The sequence below is a fragment of the Ambystoma mexicanum genome, chromosome 4q (genome assembly GCF_040938575.1).
Source record: "Ambystoma mexicanum isolate Mex_15411 chromosome 4q, UKY_AmexF1_1, whole genome shotgun sequence".
Taxonomy (NCBI): domain Eukaryota; kingdom Metazoa; phylum Chordata; class Amphibia; order Caudata; family Ambystomatidae; genus Ambystoma; species Ambystoma mexicanum.
In genome coordinates this window covers 891275628-891295226 of record NC_090928.1, presented here as the reverse complement: position 1 = coordinate 891295226, position 19599 = coordinate 891275628, and the positions used below count along the sequence as shown (strand labels likewise).

The 19599-nt window shown below is 44.1% G+C and overlaps 1 protein-coding gene across 1 annotated transcript in view; it reads right to left on the bottom strand.

The window, feature by feature from the left end:
* The window catches only part of LRPPRC (leucine rich pentatricopeptide repeat containing), a 1926342-nt gene that overhangs the window by 1277211 nt on the left and 629532 nt on the right, over positions 1-19599 (bottom strand). The window contains exon 15 of the mRNA XM_069608459.1: positions 15039-15066. Within this exon, the coding sequence (XP_069464560.1) occupies positions 15039-15066 (28 nt within the window). The remainder of the gene's footprint in view (positions 1-15038; positions 15067-19599) is intronic.

Below are 19599 nucleotides of genomic sequence, written 5' to 3'. Positions count from 1 at the left end.
TGATCATTGCGGGAGTGGACAGCGAAGGTATGATCCTTCTCTTCACTGAAGCGAGGAGTGGAATGGTCTGGCTGACCGGGGGTTTTTCTTTAATCACTCTTTCTACAAAGTCCAATTCTGGAGAGAGTTCCCCGGTGTCGAGTTCGAAATGCGCTGCTGCTCTGCCCAACAGTGCATTGAACGTGGGCTGATCGTCAATTGGAGACGTGTTCCTAACTGGAGAATTGTCCGGAGGAGTTAGGTTTAGGACATCAGTGTCGGAATACACTGATGGTGATTGCCAGGGGTGTGAAGGTCCCTCTTCCGGGTTAACCCCGAAGCCTTCTTCTATAATGTCTGTTCTGTCTTCCAGACATTCCTCCTGGTTCTGTTCTTCATTGTCCATGAAATCCTCTTCCTCCTCGAAGTCTTGTTCCTCCCCAGTGAGGTCATATACATTTTGGAAGTCTGAGGCTGTGTCCTGCTGGGGATCAACTAGCCTCGGATTTTTGGCCCTGGGGTCCTCCTGAGGCCCTTCTCTGGTCCTCTTGTGAGTTTGAGAGGCCTGGGTGCTCATGAACTTTTCCATCCTCTCCATACAGAGTCTTTCCATAGTTTCATGGGGTACCCCAGAGCGGTCTGGCGGGGGAAACATAGGGTTATCTAACTCGAAATGGCTCGACCTCTCCCAAAGCGTCGAGGAAAGTGTCCCGTCGCCCTCCGAAAAACCTTCAGGTGAGTCGGGAGACTCCCTGACTGAAGGGGGTAGTCCCTGCTTCCCTTCGGGCTTTTTCGGCGTATCCTTTAACTGAAGCGTAACGCTCGACGTAATCTTCGGCGTACGCTTTTGGGCGTCGGCTACAGCGATCCTTGCTAAGCTATCTGCGACTCGCTTGTCGGCGACTCGTTTGTTGGCGGAAGCTTGAGTTTTCGACGCTATGGGTATCAAACGCTCTACGGCGGTCTGCGCTTTCTGTTGATGCGCACCGGCCGATGGTTTGGTGGCAGCGCCCTTGTTTGCCGAAAGCCCAGTCGCAGGTCGCGGCTGCGGTTGCGAGAGGGGCTTCGAACCGGAACGGTCCGAGGAGGCCGCCGGTGGAACCTGCGTCTCCTTGGGCGCCGAAGGTCTTTTCGACTTAGTCGAAGAAGAGCCGTGGGTTGTGTGTTTATGTGGATCTTTGTGTGCGTCTGTGTCGCCGGGGTGTTCATCCCCATAAGCAGGGCGTGAGCCGAGCCCGTCGGGGACAGACGACGAAGCGCGTAAGCGCTCCTTAGAGGGGGTTTCGACTTCCGTAGCGGAGGTCGTGTTATCGCGTTCCTCGTCACTGTCGGTGGTAGCAGCGGCGGGTGAACCTTCGGCCTTCGACATCACGTAGGCCGCCCACCTTTTAACCCTTCGGTCTTTTAGAGTTTTAGGCTTAAGAAGCCGACAAGCCGTGCACCTTTCCTCCTTGTGATCGAGGGGCAAGCAGCGGTTACACCGTGAGTGCTTGTCCTTCCAAGTGAATTTGCCTTTACAAAGTGGGCAAAACCTAAACGGTGTCCTCTCCATAGCCGAGGCAATAAATCGCGATAAACACCCCAAGGGAAAGGAAGGGGAAAGGGAAAGGCATTCTCAGAAAAGACCCAGAGATGTCCCACGACCCCACTCTCCCTACTGTATATGGCCTGCGAGGCCAGGCCACGTGTTCGGCAGCGCCGAAGGATTTCTTCCGCTCGACCCTCCGTCGAAGATTCTTTTCGGCGGAGAACAGCTTACAACTGCGTCGAGGGAGGGATTATTAATATTAGAGAAAAAACGACCAAAGGTCGAGGAGTTGCAATGTCTCTCGAGGAGCTCCGCGTGAAGGCGACCAGAAGCTGGGCGGAAAAAAACAATCTGAGGGACCTCGACGCGTGAGGGATTGTGGGTACAACGCACGTCACTATAGGGATAGTGTTTCAGACACGCCTTGTCGACGTCCCCTTTTCGACTACGAAAAACAAAATGCAATACTCCGCAGTGACCACTGGATGTCGGACCTATGCACAGCATGTGATTCTAAGCAGATTAACAAACATCAGAAACTAAGTTTAAAAAAAAAAAAAGTGTATCATTTTTGGATTTAAGGTTCAATGATCAGACGCACAAGTGGGCACTAAATCCTTTTTTACTCAATTGTGGTGACATTAGGTTTGGGGTCATTTTCAGTACTAGACTTCTGCAGCCATTTGATCTATCAAGTGAGACTACATGGATCTACGTGATCTGACCGCGGCCGATTTTGCCACGGCCGGAAAGTTCGCATCAGAAAGGTGCGAACCACCAAAATTTAGCACCTTTCTCATGTGAACACACGTACATACCCACACCCCCAACACACCCATGACACACCCCACCCACACCATCAACACACCCCCAACCCCAACATAAACAAACCCCACTTAACATTTTCTTCACTAAGTCCCTGCGGCACCAGTTCCCTTTCACTTCCGTGATTGTGAACCGGCGCAGCAGGGTCCTTTTCTTTTTCCTTTCACAGGTGTGCTGCAGGGGTTTCCCCCACAACCCCCGCTCACTATACCACACAGTATAGTGAGCGGGGTGTTGCAGGGGACACCCCCACAGCCCCGGATTTCTTTTTTCAAATTTTTTTTGACACACCTGGTTGAAAGTCTGCATGCAGCCAGCAGAACCTCCAAAATCTCAACCTTTGAAGAACCACGCATGTTGAGGTCTCTGGGGAAACGGGTGAGGTGGACAAACTGCTAAATCCAGAAGGTCTGGTAACACGTCGTCCTCGCCCAATCCGGGGCCATTTAGGTTCAAGCAGGCCAGAAACCTGTTCAACCTCCGGAGAATCCACAGGATGACTGAGATCTGTGGAAACTAAGGTCAAAAACTCACTCTGCCTCTAATGAATTCCATCGAGTAGAACTGCTTGCATTTTGCATAAAGCAAGATGATCCTCTGGGCAGATCTCCCTCTCAGGATCTGTCTACCGAGAGGATCCGCCAACCCTTTCTCTGTCCCTGTTATCGGGCTCAATGGGAATGCGGATGGGGATGTACCGGGCCTGGGACCCGCGAAAGGGCAATCGAAAGGGCAATTACCAGATCTGGCAGGGCCGGAATAGCCTGGTAATTGCCCATTCGCAGGTGCCAGATCCGGATGAGAGTTTGGAGGTAGCCTTGCCAGTAAAACCGGCAAGGCTACCTCCAACCTCGTAATGAGGCCCCAACTCTCCAGTGTAGGTATACCCCATTGGGACTTGAATGAGCAGCATTCAGTTTTTACGTGCAGGTATAGGTTTTGCAGTCCTTGGCAAATGGTTTGCAACCCCTGAACATTACATTTAGCTCAGGTACTCTGCCTAGACTAACCTGAAGGCTGGGCAGCAGGGAAAGTTGAACGGTTATCGGACATCAATAACTTGAGTGCTAGTTGGTTCCAATATTTAATCCTATTAAGAGGGTGGCCTCATCTTAGTATTGAATAATATGTGTGCACTGGGTTGGAAATGGGTTGTCATATCGAGCATCTCACGACCCCCGTTAGGACAGTTTTTCTGAAGTCCAACTAAGGGCTTAGTAAAACCATTCAACTGAGGCAGTACAAGACTCCACTCTTAGTATAAAGCTGAGTCTATGGTAGCGTAGACAGAGCAGCCAGGCTTATTTTAGGAGGGAAAGAGGGCTATAGACTCAGTACAAATGAAATTGTAATACAAATGGTCCAAAGAAACACTGAAACACTACGTATTGTAAAAATAAATGGTTTATTTAAATACAAGTAGACACAGATAAATCTTGCCGGAAATGAGTACTATCACATTATATCTAATCACAATTATAAAAACAACACTATGTTGGCCTCATTACAGGTTTGGCAGTGCAGGAAAAAAGTGGTGGCAATTCAGTTGCCACCATTTTCTTTGTGTTAACGGAATTACCGCAGTTTATCCCTCACTGCCAAATCATAGCTTTTGGCAGATTTACCGCCGGTGGAATTACAGCACAGTAAATCCGCTCATATTTAGAGCAAAAGGGTCGGATTCACCTCCATTTTGTTCCAAGAGGTAAATCCTTTTTACCACCAAAAATCAATGAATTTACCACACAGTCATTCCGCCAGTGGTAAATCTGCCAAAACTCCCCAAGGAGTCCTACGCACTCCTAAAATGGGGACTTACACAGCCCTAACACCACCTGCAATCCTATGGCAACTCCATGGTACCAAGTAGCGGTAACGATAATCGAGTTTGGCTGTAATTGATATTTTATTTGTATCGTGCTTGTACACAAGTGTTTCAGAGTGCGACAAGGCAAGGGAGAACAAAAACAATGATCTTACTAGGCCAGTGACATTGAGAACACGCAAGTGCATGGGAGAGGGAAAGTGCATGGGGGGGGTTCGAAGTGGAAAGTGCTAAGCAAAGGAATAAAACAAATAGTAAATAATAAATATATAAGTAAATAATAAAAAGCAACAAGCAGTGGTAGTGCAGAAAGCAAGTGGCAAGTTCTAGGTTTAATGCAACAGACAGGGTCTGTCTGATAAGTGCAGGAAAAAAAAGGGGGGCTGTAGGGTTATAGATGCAGACCCCAGTGCAAGGGATTGCCACGGATTGAAAGTCAGAGGGTAACCAGGTGCACGAAATGCAGCGGATTTACCGCCAAATTACCATCAAACTCATAATGAGGACCTATGCATTGTAAAAATAAAACGTTTATTTAAATACAAGTAGGACCAGATAAATCTTGGAGGAAATGAGCACCATCACATTATAAGTAATCACAATTATAAAAACACAACAATATGCTTGAAGGTACACAGATCAAAGCATAAACCTGATTTGCAACACCTAACCGTAGTTCTAAAGAAGTCGAGCCTTTTCCTACACATTCAGTATAGGTCACACCTATTCTAGGGAGTAAAAACCAATGGTTACTTTCAGAATATGTTCAGTAATTCAAGGGTAGTAGACCCTACCAGTTGTACCGTGACGCTCAGTCACAAATCACATAATCAGTCAACTGGACAATATATATTCTGTGAATAGTGCAACACTTTACTAGGTACAGTAAAAACCTATAACTACTTTTGTGATAGCACACAGTTATACTAGGTGAGTAAAGCCTAAGGATGTAATATTCAATTACAGCTGCTTTTGAGATCAGTGAAAAACAGATTGAAATAAGCAGTAACTCTTGTAACTTATTTTTGGATGGCACACAGTTAACTCAAGTTAAGTAAAACCCATATACTTTTTCAAGGAGCTATCAGCAACTTGGGGCAGGAATAAACCCAAGACTTGTTTTTGTGTCCGTCTAAAACAGACCAGGGCAAGCAAAATCCAATGTTACACTTTATGAATTACTCAGTTATTCTAGGTAGGTAAAACCTAATGCAGACTTATTCTGGACAGGCTAAGGTCAGGAGAAGTAAGACCCAGTTGGGGAACACTCATACAATTATCCTAACAGGAATAATAAAGTGAAACCAATAGCATTACTTTTGGGAAGCGGCACAACCAACCCACAGGTCAGTAATGTACCCTTACATCCACATTCTGTTAGAATGGTGAAACAGTTTCTAAGGAAAGAAAGATGTTACATATACTTTTCAGAATGGCAGAACATTTCTAATGTAATTAATACTTTTTGGAACTGTTCACTCTGACTCAGAGTTACAGTTACCAACCAATTATTTTACAAGCAAGTCACTTTTAAACACTTACTCATTCTTTTCTAGGCAAAAGGCCCAATCCCTTAAAAGATGTTTCCTTATTCTTGGAGCATGAGTGTTCTCAGTGGCAGAAGAGGGGTCACTAGGGTCTAGTGTCCAACAGGCAGTGTCAGGATAGGTTCTTAAGTAGCAAAAGTCAGAGTTCCTTAGGATGACTGTTCAAACAAGTGAGTATTTTACTTTAGAGTTAGTGGAGGGTCCAGGGGCTTCACAGAAGACACCCTAGGAGGATTCCAGCAGTTGGACTAGGTGAACTGGACGAGAGGCCTCCCAATCACAGAAAACACCCCACAACTACACAGGAATCACATGAGACTTAAGGTAAGTAAATACCCAAGCCAGCACAATACCTCAGCACAGAAGATTTTGCAGCAGGAGGACTTCAGGATCTGCAGCCATAAACCCGGGCGGTGGATTCCTTTTCGTGCTGACTGAAAACAGGACCTTGGAAGCGATCCGTGGGGAAAGCTCTAGACAACGTTTTCCTCATGGCTGGATGCGGCTCTGTGGATGTGGCGCCTTTAACAAGAGCACAGAGGATGACAGAATATCGCTGGTTGGATTCTCGTCATTACAAAGATCCAGCACTCTGGTGAGTGGACTTTTCGGACTTGATTCGTGTCTATGGAGACCCAGCAGGATGGCCACAAAGTTTCAGCCAGTTTCAGAATTCGGAAGCCCATGCACCGCACAATGGCTCGAGGTTCCAGGGTATTGCAGCCCTGCATGGTCACATCACGGCGTGGGATGGTTCAAAATGCAGGTCTTCTGGAGTCCAGTGGGTCTCACCACGCTCTGCGTCATGATAGTTGTTTTTGGAGACCCCAGGTCGATTGAAAGGAAGGGCTGCACCAGGCTCAGGTTACACAGCAGGTTCTCTGGTCGCTGCAAATCGTCTCAGCCGCTTTTCCTTCATCACCCCCTTCGGTTTTGGGTCCAGTGGTCGACTTGTCTTCAGCTTCCAGTTTCGGAGTATTTAACAGGAATTACAGCACACCTTCTGCATTCTCTCCTTGCATTTTACAACAAGGGGCGGTCTGGTTTTCCGATCAGGACAGGCAGCCCCTCCTCCCCCCACTGGGATTTGTCCCCATTCAGGGAAGGAGGAAGACAAAGGGCTGTGGAGTTTTGGACTTCTTCCTCGCTTTCTGCCTTCACAGACTGGAGCCTGGGCGGGGAGTCCAGGGGACTACTGCCAAAGATACAAATCACAAAGCAATTTCACACCCTGCATGTCAGGGGAAAGAAGAAGGAAGGACAAGAAACACAATAACGGTGAAAAAACAAGACATGGCCATTTTGGTAAAATGAGCACACTTGGGTGCCTTTACTGCAGCTGTGAACACAGCCCACAGTAAAGGTGCACCGAATTAGTAAAAGGTATCACTGCCACCAGCCATTAAAGGTAAGCTTGTCCCTGTAACAGAATTGTTACAGTTTAAGTGTGAAAGGGGATACATTTCATCTCTCCAACACTCCACATAAGGTGGGGTGTGCTTGTTTCACCAAATAAAATGTAAAAAGGGATCCAAAAATCCTTTTTACACTTGTGAACTGTAGTTCCCTCAAGGTTAGTCAGAGAAAGTTAAAAGGGAGCCCCTAGGGCAACCCAGCAACAACAGTGACTTATTGCCAAAACGTTGTCAAAGAGGATAACTTTAAAAAGACACTATGGAGAGTCTAAAAAATGACAACCATAAAAAGAGTTAGAAATTCTGTGAGTGGGGAAAAAGGTTCCCACTCAGAGATGAGGAAAAATAATCCACAAGTAAAGCCAAAAGTCCTGGGGTTGACACAGGTCAGGAACACTTACCATTACTATGAAAATTTTACCAAACAACCGCCTCCACTGTTTTAGTAACATTTTACCCCTGTTCAATTCCACATAGTAAATTAACCTAAGTCATCACCATTTTTCCAACAGAATCTTTGCTTGGTTTAACAGGGAATGAAGTGCTGCAGAATCCCAACTAAAGAGCAGTGAGTGGAAAAAGGAGAGAAACACAAAGTGAGCTGGCTATTGCCCGATGAGTCCATTTCTTATTTTAAATTAAGCAAAGCATGAGATAAATCCAGTGGTAGAAGTGTACCAAAAGAAAAAAGTAGTGGAACTGTGACCCAGGCGGGTAGCAACGTGCAACACATTTTCAAGGGTTGCAGCCATGCTGCTGGACATATTTCAATTTAGCTTTAACTGCTATCGCGTGGTAAAGTGGAGAAATGTGCTTTAACGTCCCAAAGAACAGTTCCGAAATGGTTAAAATTGTTGCAAAAAGTAGGGAAAGTTTTAACAGTAAAAAAGTAGTGACCATTCCCGCTCACTTTGAACATTGGACAAATCATCGGAAACATTCAGTAATGCACCCAAGCACAAGGATTCATGAAGAAGGGGTTTAAAAGGCACTTTACAAGTGTTTACAACTTTGCTGACTACTGCTCTCTGCATCTTGTGTGATCAGTTAAGGGCATTATCATGTTAGGTTATTCTTGTACAATTGTTTATATTATCAACCAAAAAGAAAATGAAGTCTGAAATATATAGAGATGTGAAGCACGAAGGGATAAGGTGGCTCTGTGCATGTGAAATGTGCAATGGTGTTAGGAGGTATCAGGGAAGGTCTACAGACTGTATAAATCCACAGAAGTGGTGCCCGTGCATACAGCCCTTGGCAGGTGCACCATGACAATTGTAGTGACACATACTCCACAGGCAGCAGTGGCACAGATGCAGGTGAGAGTAGGGCAGATTCCGGGTAGCAATGGAAAGAGTTTAGATGAAGACGGCAGGCACCAGGAGCACAGTCAGAGGCAGGAACAAACAGAATGTTAAGCATTAGATATTCCAAGAGATACTTCGTAGTTCCAGCAAAGACTCAACTAATAGTGGAGGGGGGGATACAGAGATGGAAGAGGGCTTGCAAAGGCAGTCCGAGTAATGAGAAAGTTGCAGGGTCCACAGTCAATTGTAAAACAGAAGTAGGCTGTCTGGATGCCCAATGCCTTCTCAACTCGGAGTGGCACTCCACCTGTGCATGCATACACCAATGGCTTAAGGGCCACCAAGTTGGACTGGATGGTAGTGGACCGCAGAGGTACGGCAGCACAGGAGCAGGCACAATGTTAAGGCAAGGCTGCCTGGAGATCTCGGAAAGGTACTTCGCTAAAGCGCACCCATTTGGCCATTAATCGGATTGTCCGGGGAGGCTCCTATGAAGGTTTGGCTGCCCCAGTCTGCACTATTGGATTTTCAGGCCGTTTTCATCCTATCAGGAGGGCGTGGCCATTGCCCCTCTATTGAAGATGATGGAAAGACTGGTGCAATATCATTCTGACAATTATGACGTCCTCAGGATAGCGGCATCCATGGGTAGTTAATCAATTGCTATAGAGGAACGAAACAGGTTATGCTTCATGCATCTATGCTGATGTAGACCTTGTGTGTTGAAATAACTGTCATTTACAACAAAATGAACCAACTGAGGACTGAAAATTACACAAACAAATGAGCTCTCATCAGCAGTGAAACAGTTGTGGATGTATATATTGACTGGCTGCGTTTTACGGATTCAATAATATAGGTGTTTTTCTGCAAACTCATGCAAAGATACTAAGGATTCGGTAAATGACTGTTTTTAATGTGTTCTAATAGGTTTCTCTGTTATTGTATATGTTTAGTGTGATCCACACTTATGTTTTGACCAATATGTTATAGCATTTTCTGAAGTTTGATTAATGTATATTTTTGTAAAAATATAAAGAAATGTGTTTACACCATTTTTAGTGACATTCTCAACTAACAGGATCCCTGTTAGTGTTATTTAACTCCCAGTTATGCTGCCTTAATGTGTTAGTCTATGAATCGCCTGGCAAACCCCCCCAATTTTTGGCACTGTTGAGGAGTGTTAGGAAAGATTTCTCTTTACTGCACCTTCCCTTCCATATTAATGGACCCCAAACTTTCTGCTTTTATTTTTTTTATCCTGACGTGTACTTTGCACAGTGCAGTGGAGCCTTAAGCTTCACTACACTGTCTTTTGCTTATCTGTTATGGGGAAAATTACACGTCCTTCAGACTGTCAGTACTGGGAAAAATTGGTGCCCTTAGTCTTTTAACTGTGTTACTACTTTTAGTAACTTATCACTTGTGGTAACTTTCATCAGTGTACAAAACAGCTTACAATACAGTACACTGGGGTACAATTTATTTTGCCTATACAAATACTCAAAAGATGATTGGTTACTCTAGGTGTGCTAAACGGACAAGCTGGTGGGAGCAGTGACTTTGTATCACTTTTTGGTGCTTTTCATTTTAGCCTTATCGCGTTTGGCTAGCAACTGTGGCTAGTGTCCAAACATGGCCGTGACACATGGTTTTTTCGCTTGACCTTTGGCCATCTTGTTCTTGAGCCTTATTCCTGGCCTGTGAGACAAGGGAAATCCTTATAAGGACTTCCAGTGTCTGGGAAAGCAGATTCTTTTGACAATCTACTGGAGGGCTATGTGGGCTGGGACTGTCTGGTCCCAATCCACAAACTGGTTTCAGTGTGTCCGAGTGGTGTGCATGAATGTTCCCGCCAGTGGTCCTTATTGGACCACTGCTGGGGTGTGTGTAGACTAGTCCTGCTACTGGGAGTTTCGGTCCGTACCTGGCTTTTAGGATAAGAAGAGGACCACTGCACCCATTCTTCAGGGATCCTTGAGTAACCTGAAGCCAAGACACCTGTCCAGCTGTGTGACCAGTGAAGAGATCGGAGACCTGACTGAAGGAGGTCTGGCGACAAACTCTTTCTGCAGCCCTGGTGGAGCCCTGTCTTTGTGATCTACAGCAGTCCTGCAAGGGAGCTGCGACCCTTGGAGTGGAGGGAACATCCATTCCTGACGTCTGCTCAGTACCCTGCGAAGGAGAGCCTTCAGAAGTGTCCCGGGACCGCCGTGTGGCTGACCAGCTCAGATTTCGGGCTACTGTGCCGACAACGTCACAGTTACGAGTTTCGCCCTGGAACCTGGACTTGGAAGTTTGGGGATCCTCGGCTTGTCCTACAAGACTTGCCACAGCAAAATCATGGCGTCCTAGCTTCAAAGGGATCCCAGATAGGAGGAAGTCTGACCATGACAAGTGAGGTCCTTTGCATCGCCGTGCTGCAATGACCACCGTCCGAAACAGCTTACCTGACTAGAGTCCAGTCCTGAGAGGGGTCCTGCATAGAGCTTTGCTGCATTCTTCATTTGAGAGTCCTTGCACCAGCGAAAGACACCAACCGGAGAGGAGCTCGAACCTGCAACCCCTGCTAATCGGGGACTGACTGATGGTGGGAAAAGCAACTTCGGACCCTCTTTCGTCGACCTGCCAAATCTGGGGAAGAATCTGAGTACACAGGGGTAAGTTACTGTGGTTCTTACCTGCCCCTATACTCCCTTTAAAAGTTTTCCTAACTTTTACAAAACCTTTACTATACTTTGGTTTTACCATAGCTTCTGAAAATAGGGGCCATTCCTATTAGTTTGAATACAAGGTCGCCTAACCATTGGAACTGTTCCAACTTCACAAACTTTGTCGGAACTTACCTCAACCTTGGGCATAAGGCCACAGACAATTTAGGGAAGGACAGTTGAAATTAGGGTCAACTCTGTGGACTATTGGTGCATAATATAATCTGTACTTTCTTTTACAGAGGTTTAATTATGCCCTCAACCAGTGACTGTATATATGTAATCCATTATTAGTGTTGTGTGACTTTCCTACCTGTTCATAGTCATTTTTCATAGAGATTGTCAATAAATAATGTTTATACATAGTGTCTAAGTGTAATCTGTGATTCCCATTGTGTGTACTCATTGTGGACCCTTTAAAAGCTCACCACCTCTTGCGACTTAGCCTAGTCCCTTGTCACTGCTACCTTGAACTGGTTTAGCTACAGCTGCCCAGAGTCCCCCAGGTCAGAGTATTGAAAATCAGTCCTAACATTAAGCATGCAAAACGGTTTATATGTTGTGTTGATTCAGTCTCTTGAGGTCCAGAATCGGACGATAAACCCCAGATGGCTTTTGGACCTGGAACTCCCTGAGAGAGTAGAAGCCGGATGTTGATGTTCCTATAAAGCTGCACACAAGTCATTCTACCCCTTTCCTACTGTGTGTTTCACAGTACCTTAGACACCGTTAGTCTTGCCTCTTGGTAAAGTTCCTCAAACGCCATAGAGGAACAAAACATGTTAGGCTTCATGCATAAATGCGGATAAAGACCTTGTGTGTTAAAAGAACTGTAATTTGCAACAAAATTTACCAACTGAGGACTGAAAAATTACACGAAAGTTAGTTCTCATCAAGCAGTGAAAAAAATGGTGGGCGTATATTCCAATTGGCTGCGTCTTAATGATCCACAAAACTGTTTTTAAAATATACTACACTGTACTTCACTTTTTAAAGAGCAATCCGAATAAGAATCCATTTAATTTTAGGCTATCTTTTCATGTAATTTCCAGGCGGTTTTAAAGAGACTATTTGCATTTCCCTAGGACTTTGGGCACTGAAATGGCAGGTTAAGACTAGATTCTGGCTGATCTGAACAGGTGACAAATATGACAGTTGATGAAAAGATGGAAGATGAAATTAGGAACATGCTGGATCATTTGCAGAGTCATAACTGTTATACATTTTATGAAAATGACCAATGTGCCAAAGGGCCATGCCAGTTCGTACGGAGTTAGTGATTGGCTTACCTAATTCCCTATGACCCACTAAAACCGCATATCTATTTCATATGGCCAGGGAGAGTATAATTATGAAGTTATGATATATAACTAGTTTTTTCCAAAAAGTGGTCATGAGTACAAAGAATTGTAATGAATGCAAATAGACAGATGGTGCTCTCTTCCCTTGAACCAATCATGCCAGGGGCAGAGAGAGAAATGGTAAACTGTCCTATCCGAGCAGCAGGGATAATTCCAGGCTACTCCCCCTAGATTGTAAAGTTAGTGATGTAATTTGTGTTATATGGGGGGGGGGCTGTACTAGGTCAGGAGGCAGACCAACATCCGAGTAGACAGGAAGACGACGGAGAGAAGGCAGCTGGCCCTTACGATCTTTGAGAGTGCAGTGACCAGACCCCTTGCCCTAGCTGTCCAGTGTCCTGAGATCCAGCTGGCTGTCTTGAATCCTAAACCAAGGCTTGCTTTGTAAGTAGCATATACCCCAGCCCTAAATTGCATAAACCCTTCATTTATGTAGCATTGCATCCCATATTTCTCCCATTGAAAACCCCAAATTGCCAGTGTAATTCAGTCACCTTCCTATAGAAAAATCTATTGTTAGCCTGTGTATATACGCATCTCTCTTTTAAAAAACTCAGTGTCTGTAAATCCTTAGCATATTTTTAAGTAAATCAATTAATTCCCGGTACAAGATTGGTGAAATTCGAAATTAACCATCTTGTACCTGGTGTTGTAGTTAATTATAGTCATTAAAGAGTTGCCTCATAAGAATTAGTCTCCTTGTAACTGAAAACCGAATTTGTCTGTGTATTGTGTGCATTACCTAACAAATTACTAGTTGTATTTGTCCTGTTAAAACCCAAACAGTTGTTCCATTGTGAGCAATCATTTTTGCCTAGAAGTCTACGTGTATGTGCCTCCGTCCTTGTCATTGAAAACCGATGTTCCTATTGCGAGCTAAACCCCTTCCCCTGAGCTGCCAATCATTGTAAACCTAGTGTAAACAAATTTCCATTTGCCACTGTATTTTTCCCTTTTGCATTTGCCTTCTCCAAAAACCGATGTCCCTACTTCATTACTATCTTTGCCCCCCATCTCCTAAGGGGTAAACAATCCGAATGTCCTATTCTGTCCCCTAGCAGTTGCGAGTAAGAATCAAAATCCCATTCTGCCATTTTGCTCCAAAAACGGGTTTACACTTTCTTTGCTAGCTTACCATCTGGTGGTGGTGGGCTTTACCAGGGGGGTGTGGGTGGGAGGCAGTGCTAAAACCGTGGCATTATCACTTTCAACCTGATGGTATTTGATTTATTTGTCATTATTACAAAAGTGAGTCTAATAGCCCATTTCCTCTTGGTCGTTCTAGATAGGACAATTGTGGTTGCTGCTGTGAAAATTGTTTGATTTTCCTGTTCCATTAAATAAATTAATAAATATGTTAGTCCATTGTGACACAGGGTGTTTGTGGAGGTTGGGTGAGAGACGGGCTAGAGGCCTACTCAAAAAAGAATGTGGGTTCTTCGAAATAAAACGCTTTATTGTACGCCACATCCGTTGTCGGGGAAGGAGTCCCTGGCTGGAGTGTGCTGTGTAATAAAACTATGACAAAAAGAAAAATACAATATACCCTCACAACCGTACACACCCCTCACATCAAATATACCTAGACATCCATACTACACATTAAAAGACAAAGTGTAAAATAAAATATTTTTCTGCAAAGAGCAGTCTCGTGGTGTTGTTCACCTGTGGGGATAGGTATAATATATATTGGCACACCTGTACTATGCTTTACAATTTTCAGCAGATAAATATCCGAATCATCCATTTAAAAGTTCCTGCATAGACAAATTTAACAAAGGCTTCTGCTGAGAATCATTTGCACTGTCCTTTAAAAATCGCTGCAGAAATAGATTTCCCCAATCCTTCTAAAGAGTACTGCAGATAAACCACTCAGTAGGAGTACTTCTGCTGCATGAGCATGCATCCTTCCTGCTGATCATTTAGCTAATGTATTAGCTGATTAGTTCCTGTCGCCCTCCTTTTGAGTAGAAGTGGTAGGAATACAGGGAGTCACGTGAAAACATCCATCAGGGTATACACAGCAGTAATATAAAATGCTTGGGTAGACTGTACATGCAAGCTAGCATGCTTACTTAGGTGACTAATGTCTGCATTAAGCAAACCGTGAAGTATTGCAACCTGCATCTTCCCCTGTGACGTAGTAACTTACAGAAATGTCAAAAGAAGTGATAATGTTTCCCAGAGGCAAATGAGAATTAAATATTCAGATCATTGAACCTTTTAAAACAAGTATTCTGACACAAGGCACACAATATAAATTAAAATCTTCTGAATATAAAGTAAAATTCTATGATAAGCTCATAACAATTAAAAAAAGGCAGTACAAAGTTAAAGAAGGTGATCAAAAGGTAAGACCTTTAACATGGCAGAGATCTAGAAGTATCACGGTTAGCCGACATCCACCGATACCTTACTACCACCTTACGAATTATTATAATGAACAAAGCTACACAAAAAAATATAATCATGTTTTAGGAACATAAAAATTCTATTTTTCAACAGCTAGTGTTAACGTTTTGAAATGAATCGCAGCTTACCTTAGCCATTTGCTCTACATCTGTGAACCTGACGGGGGCAGCAAAGGATAATGAATTAACAGCATATTCAGGACTCGAAGCACAAACATTGGTACACAAATATGCCTACTGCTAATTAAAATATACTTATAGCCTAACAGGCTTTGTATATACAGTCATCACAACATATATTAAAACCTTAAAAGCATGTCAATTCATCCCAATACAGAATGAAACAATCATGAGTTAAAACAGCTCTTGTGATAATTCATCCAGAATGTCTATCCATCGCATATAAAAACTTGACCATATGGTACATAACATTGATGTTATTTCCGTCCATTAGCATGTCGGATTTCATCACAATTTATCATATCAAATTATTTACAAGAGTTTCTCTCTGTTTAAACTTTCACAGTGAAATATGCTGTATAGACTCAGGGCAACCACACAAGCGGCACATTCAGTCTTCTCTACAAAACCCAATTTTGGGATCCCGAACCTCAAGCAGACTGGGGGCAATGAATTTTAATAACAAATATTGACGTGTGTTAGGCAAGATTCTATGCAGTACCCTGTGGGAGACTGCACCAGCCTTGTCCTCTTGGCAATAGTTAACCCAACCTTTGTTATATAAGCATGCACTACACAAGTTGGTAGAGTGACTGAGCAGCCAGGCTTATCTCAAGAGGGGCCAATGTGAGCTGTAGGGTTACAACATCAGAGTGACAAGTATCCAAAGAACACTTACACTCAAGGTTTCTTGATTAAACAATATTTATTAACCGTCAGTTTGAATAAGACTCCTTTAGAAGTGAGCAACTACATATACTTCGAAATACACACTCTAGATACCCTTATGGGATGGCACACAGACACTTCCTATACCCTGAGGTGACTTCAACAACAAGGACACTATGGACGTTGATATATCAATGATACATTTGGAGCAATAGTGAGTTTGGTGTCAAAAGGAAAATGTTAGGGAAGGAAACAATGGTTAACAAGTTTGTCAAACATGCAAGTACTTTTGAACCCCCCAATGCAATGTAGATTAACCCATTCCAAGCTATACAATTAAAGAATGTATGACTTTTTGGAGGGACAGATCAAAACACAAAGTCAGAGGTTAGAAGAGTATTCAGGGAGCCAAGACAGCCAATGTCAATTGAGCAAAGTCTAGGGGAGCTGAGGCACTTCTTGAACGCAAGTAAAAAGTCTTGCACAATGTTATGGAGAGCTTTGTAGAAAAATAAATTGCTGTTGAGCCACAAGCTGGTAGGCTCGTGATGGGCAAAGCTGCAAGCAACTTTTCAAAAGACAGCAAATGCAAGTCCCAACTGAGAGCTAGCAAGTTACACAATAAGAGTGAAGTATCCCTTAGTTCACAGTACGTTAGGTCTGAAGAAATTGTTCCAGCTGGCTTATGTTCCTGTTGTAGTATGGCAGATCCTGTTGTTCCTGGGCCACAGTCGTGGGGGACAAGAGGGAGGATGTCTGGGGACATCTGTACTACGATTGGAAGGCCGGCGGCAGGATTGGGCAAAGTTCAGATCAGCGGCACTTCGCGGTTTCAGCTTCTTGTGAATAGCACCACAGCGGTTCTTGGACACCTTGTAGGCTTTCCTTGCTTCTGGGGTCCAGAGGTGGCTCAGGCTTGGTCTGCCCTGCTTTGAGAGAGTCCGGAGGATCTTCCTGGAGCTCGGGTCCGGCTTAAAAATTATGCACTCTATTGTGGTGTTCCTGTCCCCTGGCACTCAGTCCCTGCAGCAGCAATGGAAGTACAGCCAGCAGAGAGAGGGCTTCCAGTAGGGTTAGTCTTGGGGTCGAATGGTTCCACCAACCCAAGGGGAGAAGTCGTCCTTTGCAGGGATTCTATAGTCGAGGCAAATTCGGAGCTTCGGCACTACAGCATGGCTTCACCGGGTAAACCAACAGTCCAGGAGTTGCAGCAAGCTTCTCTTTTAAGTTCTTCTTCAGATTCCTTCGTCCAGTGGTCGACTCTGCCTTCCTTGCTAAAGACCTCACCTTTTATGCAAGTCTCTCCCATTTATTTGCAGCCTAGCTGTCACTCACAGCAGGGTGGCTGTCCTACAAGGACAGCCAGCCAGCCAATCACCTTTGGTTGCATTCCTGAAACCAAGGGGATTAAGCACAGGGAGTTTCGGGCACCTCCCTCGCTTCCTGCCCTGCCAGACATGCTGGAGCCAGAGGCGGGCTTCACCAGTGAACCCCACCAAAGACAAAACGAACAAAGGGACCAAACTTAGTTTGGCGCAGAGAGTAAATCTCAAGAAGGACCTGTCCAACAAGAAATGGCGAATAAAGAAGACTAAAATGACAAGGAGCATGATCATACTTACAGTCCAGCAGGGATATTCCAATCCGCCAATTTTCTCCATAAACTGTTCCACATTACTATATGGAACGCTGCACTGAACTCCACATATGCAGCATAAACCGGTAGATGACACCTCTGCGATGCATACTCTAATGCAGAGACCAGTGTAAGAATAGTATGTGCAGTGGCAGCTTTTTCCAGAAGCCAGTTTGGCTTTGTTTTAAGATGTTATTAATTGTAATCCACTTGTTCAAAGCATCAAGCAGTACCCTTGCAAAGATGTTGGCCGGAATCAAGCATGGCTAGCATGCGATAGTTAACTGGTCTTCCCAGCATCCCTTTTTGTAGACTGGTAATGTAACTCTCCAGCCAGTTTATAGGTAGTTTACCACACTTCCCTATATTTACAAAAAAGGATGTGCAACGCATTGGCCCAAATCACAGGGGAGGACTTGATCAATGCATTACATGTCCTATCGGGGCCAGATGCCTAGAGTTGTTCAATCGCTCTGTAATCCTTACTACATCGCCGATTGAGGCTTTACATGACCACTTATTGCACAATATATTTCCCGCTGCGTCAGCATGTTCTGGAGTCCCCAATGTGATTGCAATGTGAGTACACCAAGTTTCTGCAGGCACTCTGATTAGTGGTAGATCTTTCTTCCCCGCCACTCAGAACCTCTCTCCAAATACCTGTGTTATTCCCTGATTTTGCAAAAAAAGCAATCTGTTGCCAGCGCTCGGTTTCACGCTCTGTCTGATGAACCCGTAACCAATGGTGGTAGCCTGTTCTCAGATATTTTATCTGATTTGTGATTTCTAGATCAGTTGGAACACCATTTTTGCCGATTATGTCCAAAATCATTTTTCGTAGGCCTCTTTTTCTACTTGGTGGTATCTGGTCACATTGTTTGGGGTTTTTAGAAGTCAAATTCCAACTTTCAGATACACTTTTATGGGTCAGTTTCTTGTGACTCGTTTCCTTTATACTTCGGGTAAGCACGGAGAATGCATCAATAGAGAGGCCGTCACTCATGGTACAGTTCAGATAACGGGCACTGAATAAGCCAAATACACTTTCTGCCAAGGCTTTCGCATTGGCAAGATTAGTGGTATTCCACCAAATACGGTTGGCTCCAGCATTAACATATACGTTGACATTCAATTTACATATACGTTGACATTCATATAAAGGCCACAGCTACTTTTATTGGAGCTCAACAACACACATAATGGTAGGTGATTGCTCTCCTCTAGAATTAAGATTGACATGTCAACCACCAGTTCAAGAGCAGCCAGATTTACACAGTCAATTGTCGACATACTCAAACCAGCTACCCACCCGCGTATGTACTCTGTCAGTATCACTAAGGCAGTAGCAGTTCAGCATAACGAAAGGATGGTGGTATAACATTTCATCCCAAGCTTTTCCGTGCCTTTTTTGTTGAAAGGAGGTGGCTGAGGCAGACTCGGGGAGAGCAGAAGTGTCTTTCACATGGGAACCAATTTTAGAATAAAAATTTCCTGCTATCCAGATCGGTAAATTGCGAGCAAGGTTTTCAATAGTATTTTCTACTATTGCAATGTTTTGCGTATCCAAAACAGGGTTCTGTGTATTATAGATATTTATGACAATCTTATTGTTGCTACCTAAAGTGTCATGAGTTATTTTGACTCCAGGTACAGCTGGCGTCGCAATCAAGGTTTCTTTTATGCGCCATTCATGTTGGATCGTTATCAAGAGCCCGCCCTTTGGACGTCCAATTGGACCCTTTATGGCTACTGTCTGTGTAGTTCTACCATCAAATGTGCATGTTTCTGTCATCCAGGTTTCCTGAAGGATGACCACATCATAAAACGTCGATGTACGTTAGGAGCCCATTATCTGCGGTCAAGTGATTAAAACACCTAATATTCCATGACATTAGCAGGTGTCGTCAGCAGGATAGGTTCGCAAAATGTGGTTTGAAGGCGTTTGGTAATCATTGCCAATAGCCCTCATCACTAACAGTATGTTCATTCACACTATTAATTGCTTTGCTTGCATTTTTACATCAATTTAACTCGCCCATCTCTTCAATACAATTCCCGGTATCAGAGCATACACTTTAACTTTAGTATGGCTATCTTGCGATGTCTTGGGGTGCTGCACCAAAGGCCTACTTTTAATCAGTGTGATGGGAACATTTGTAAAACTATAGCCGAGTCTATAAAGATCACTTTCATTTTGGGTAATAT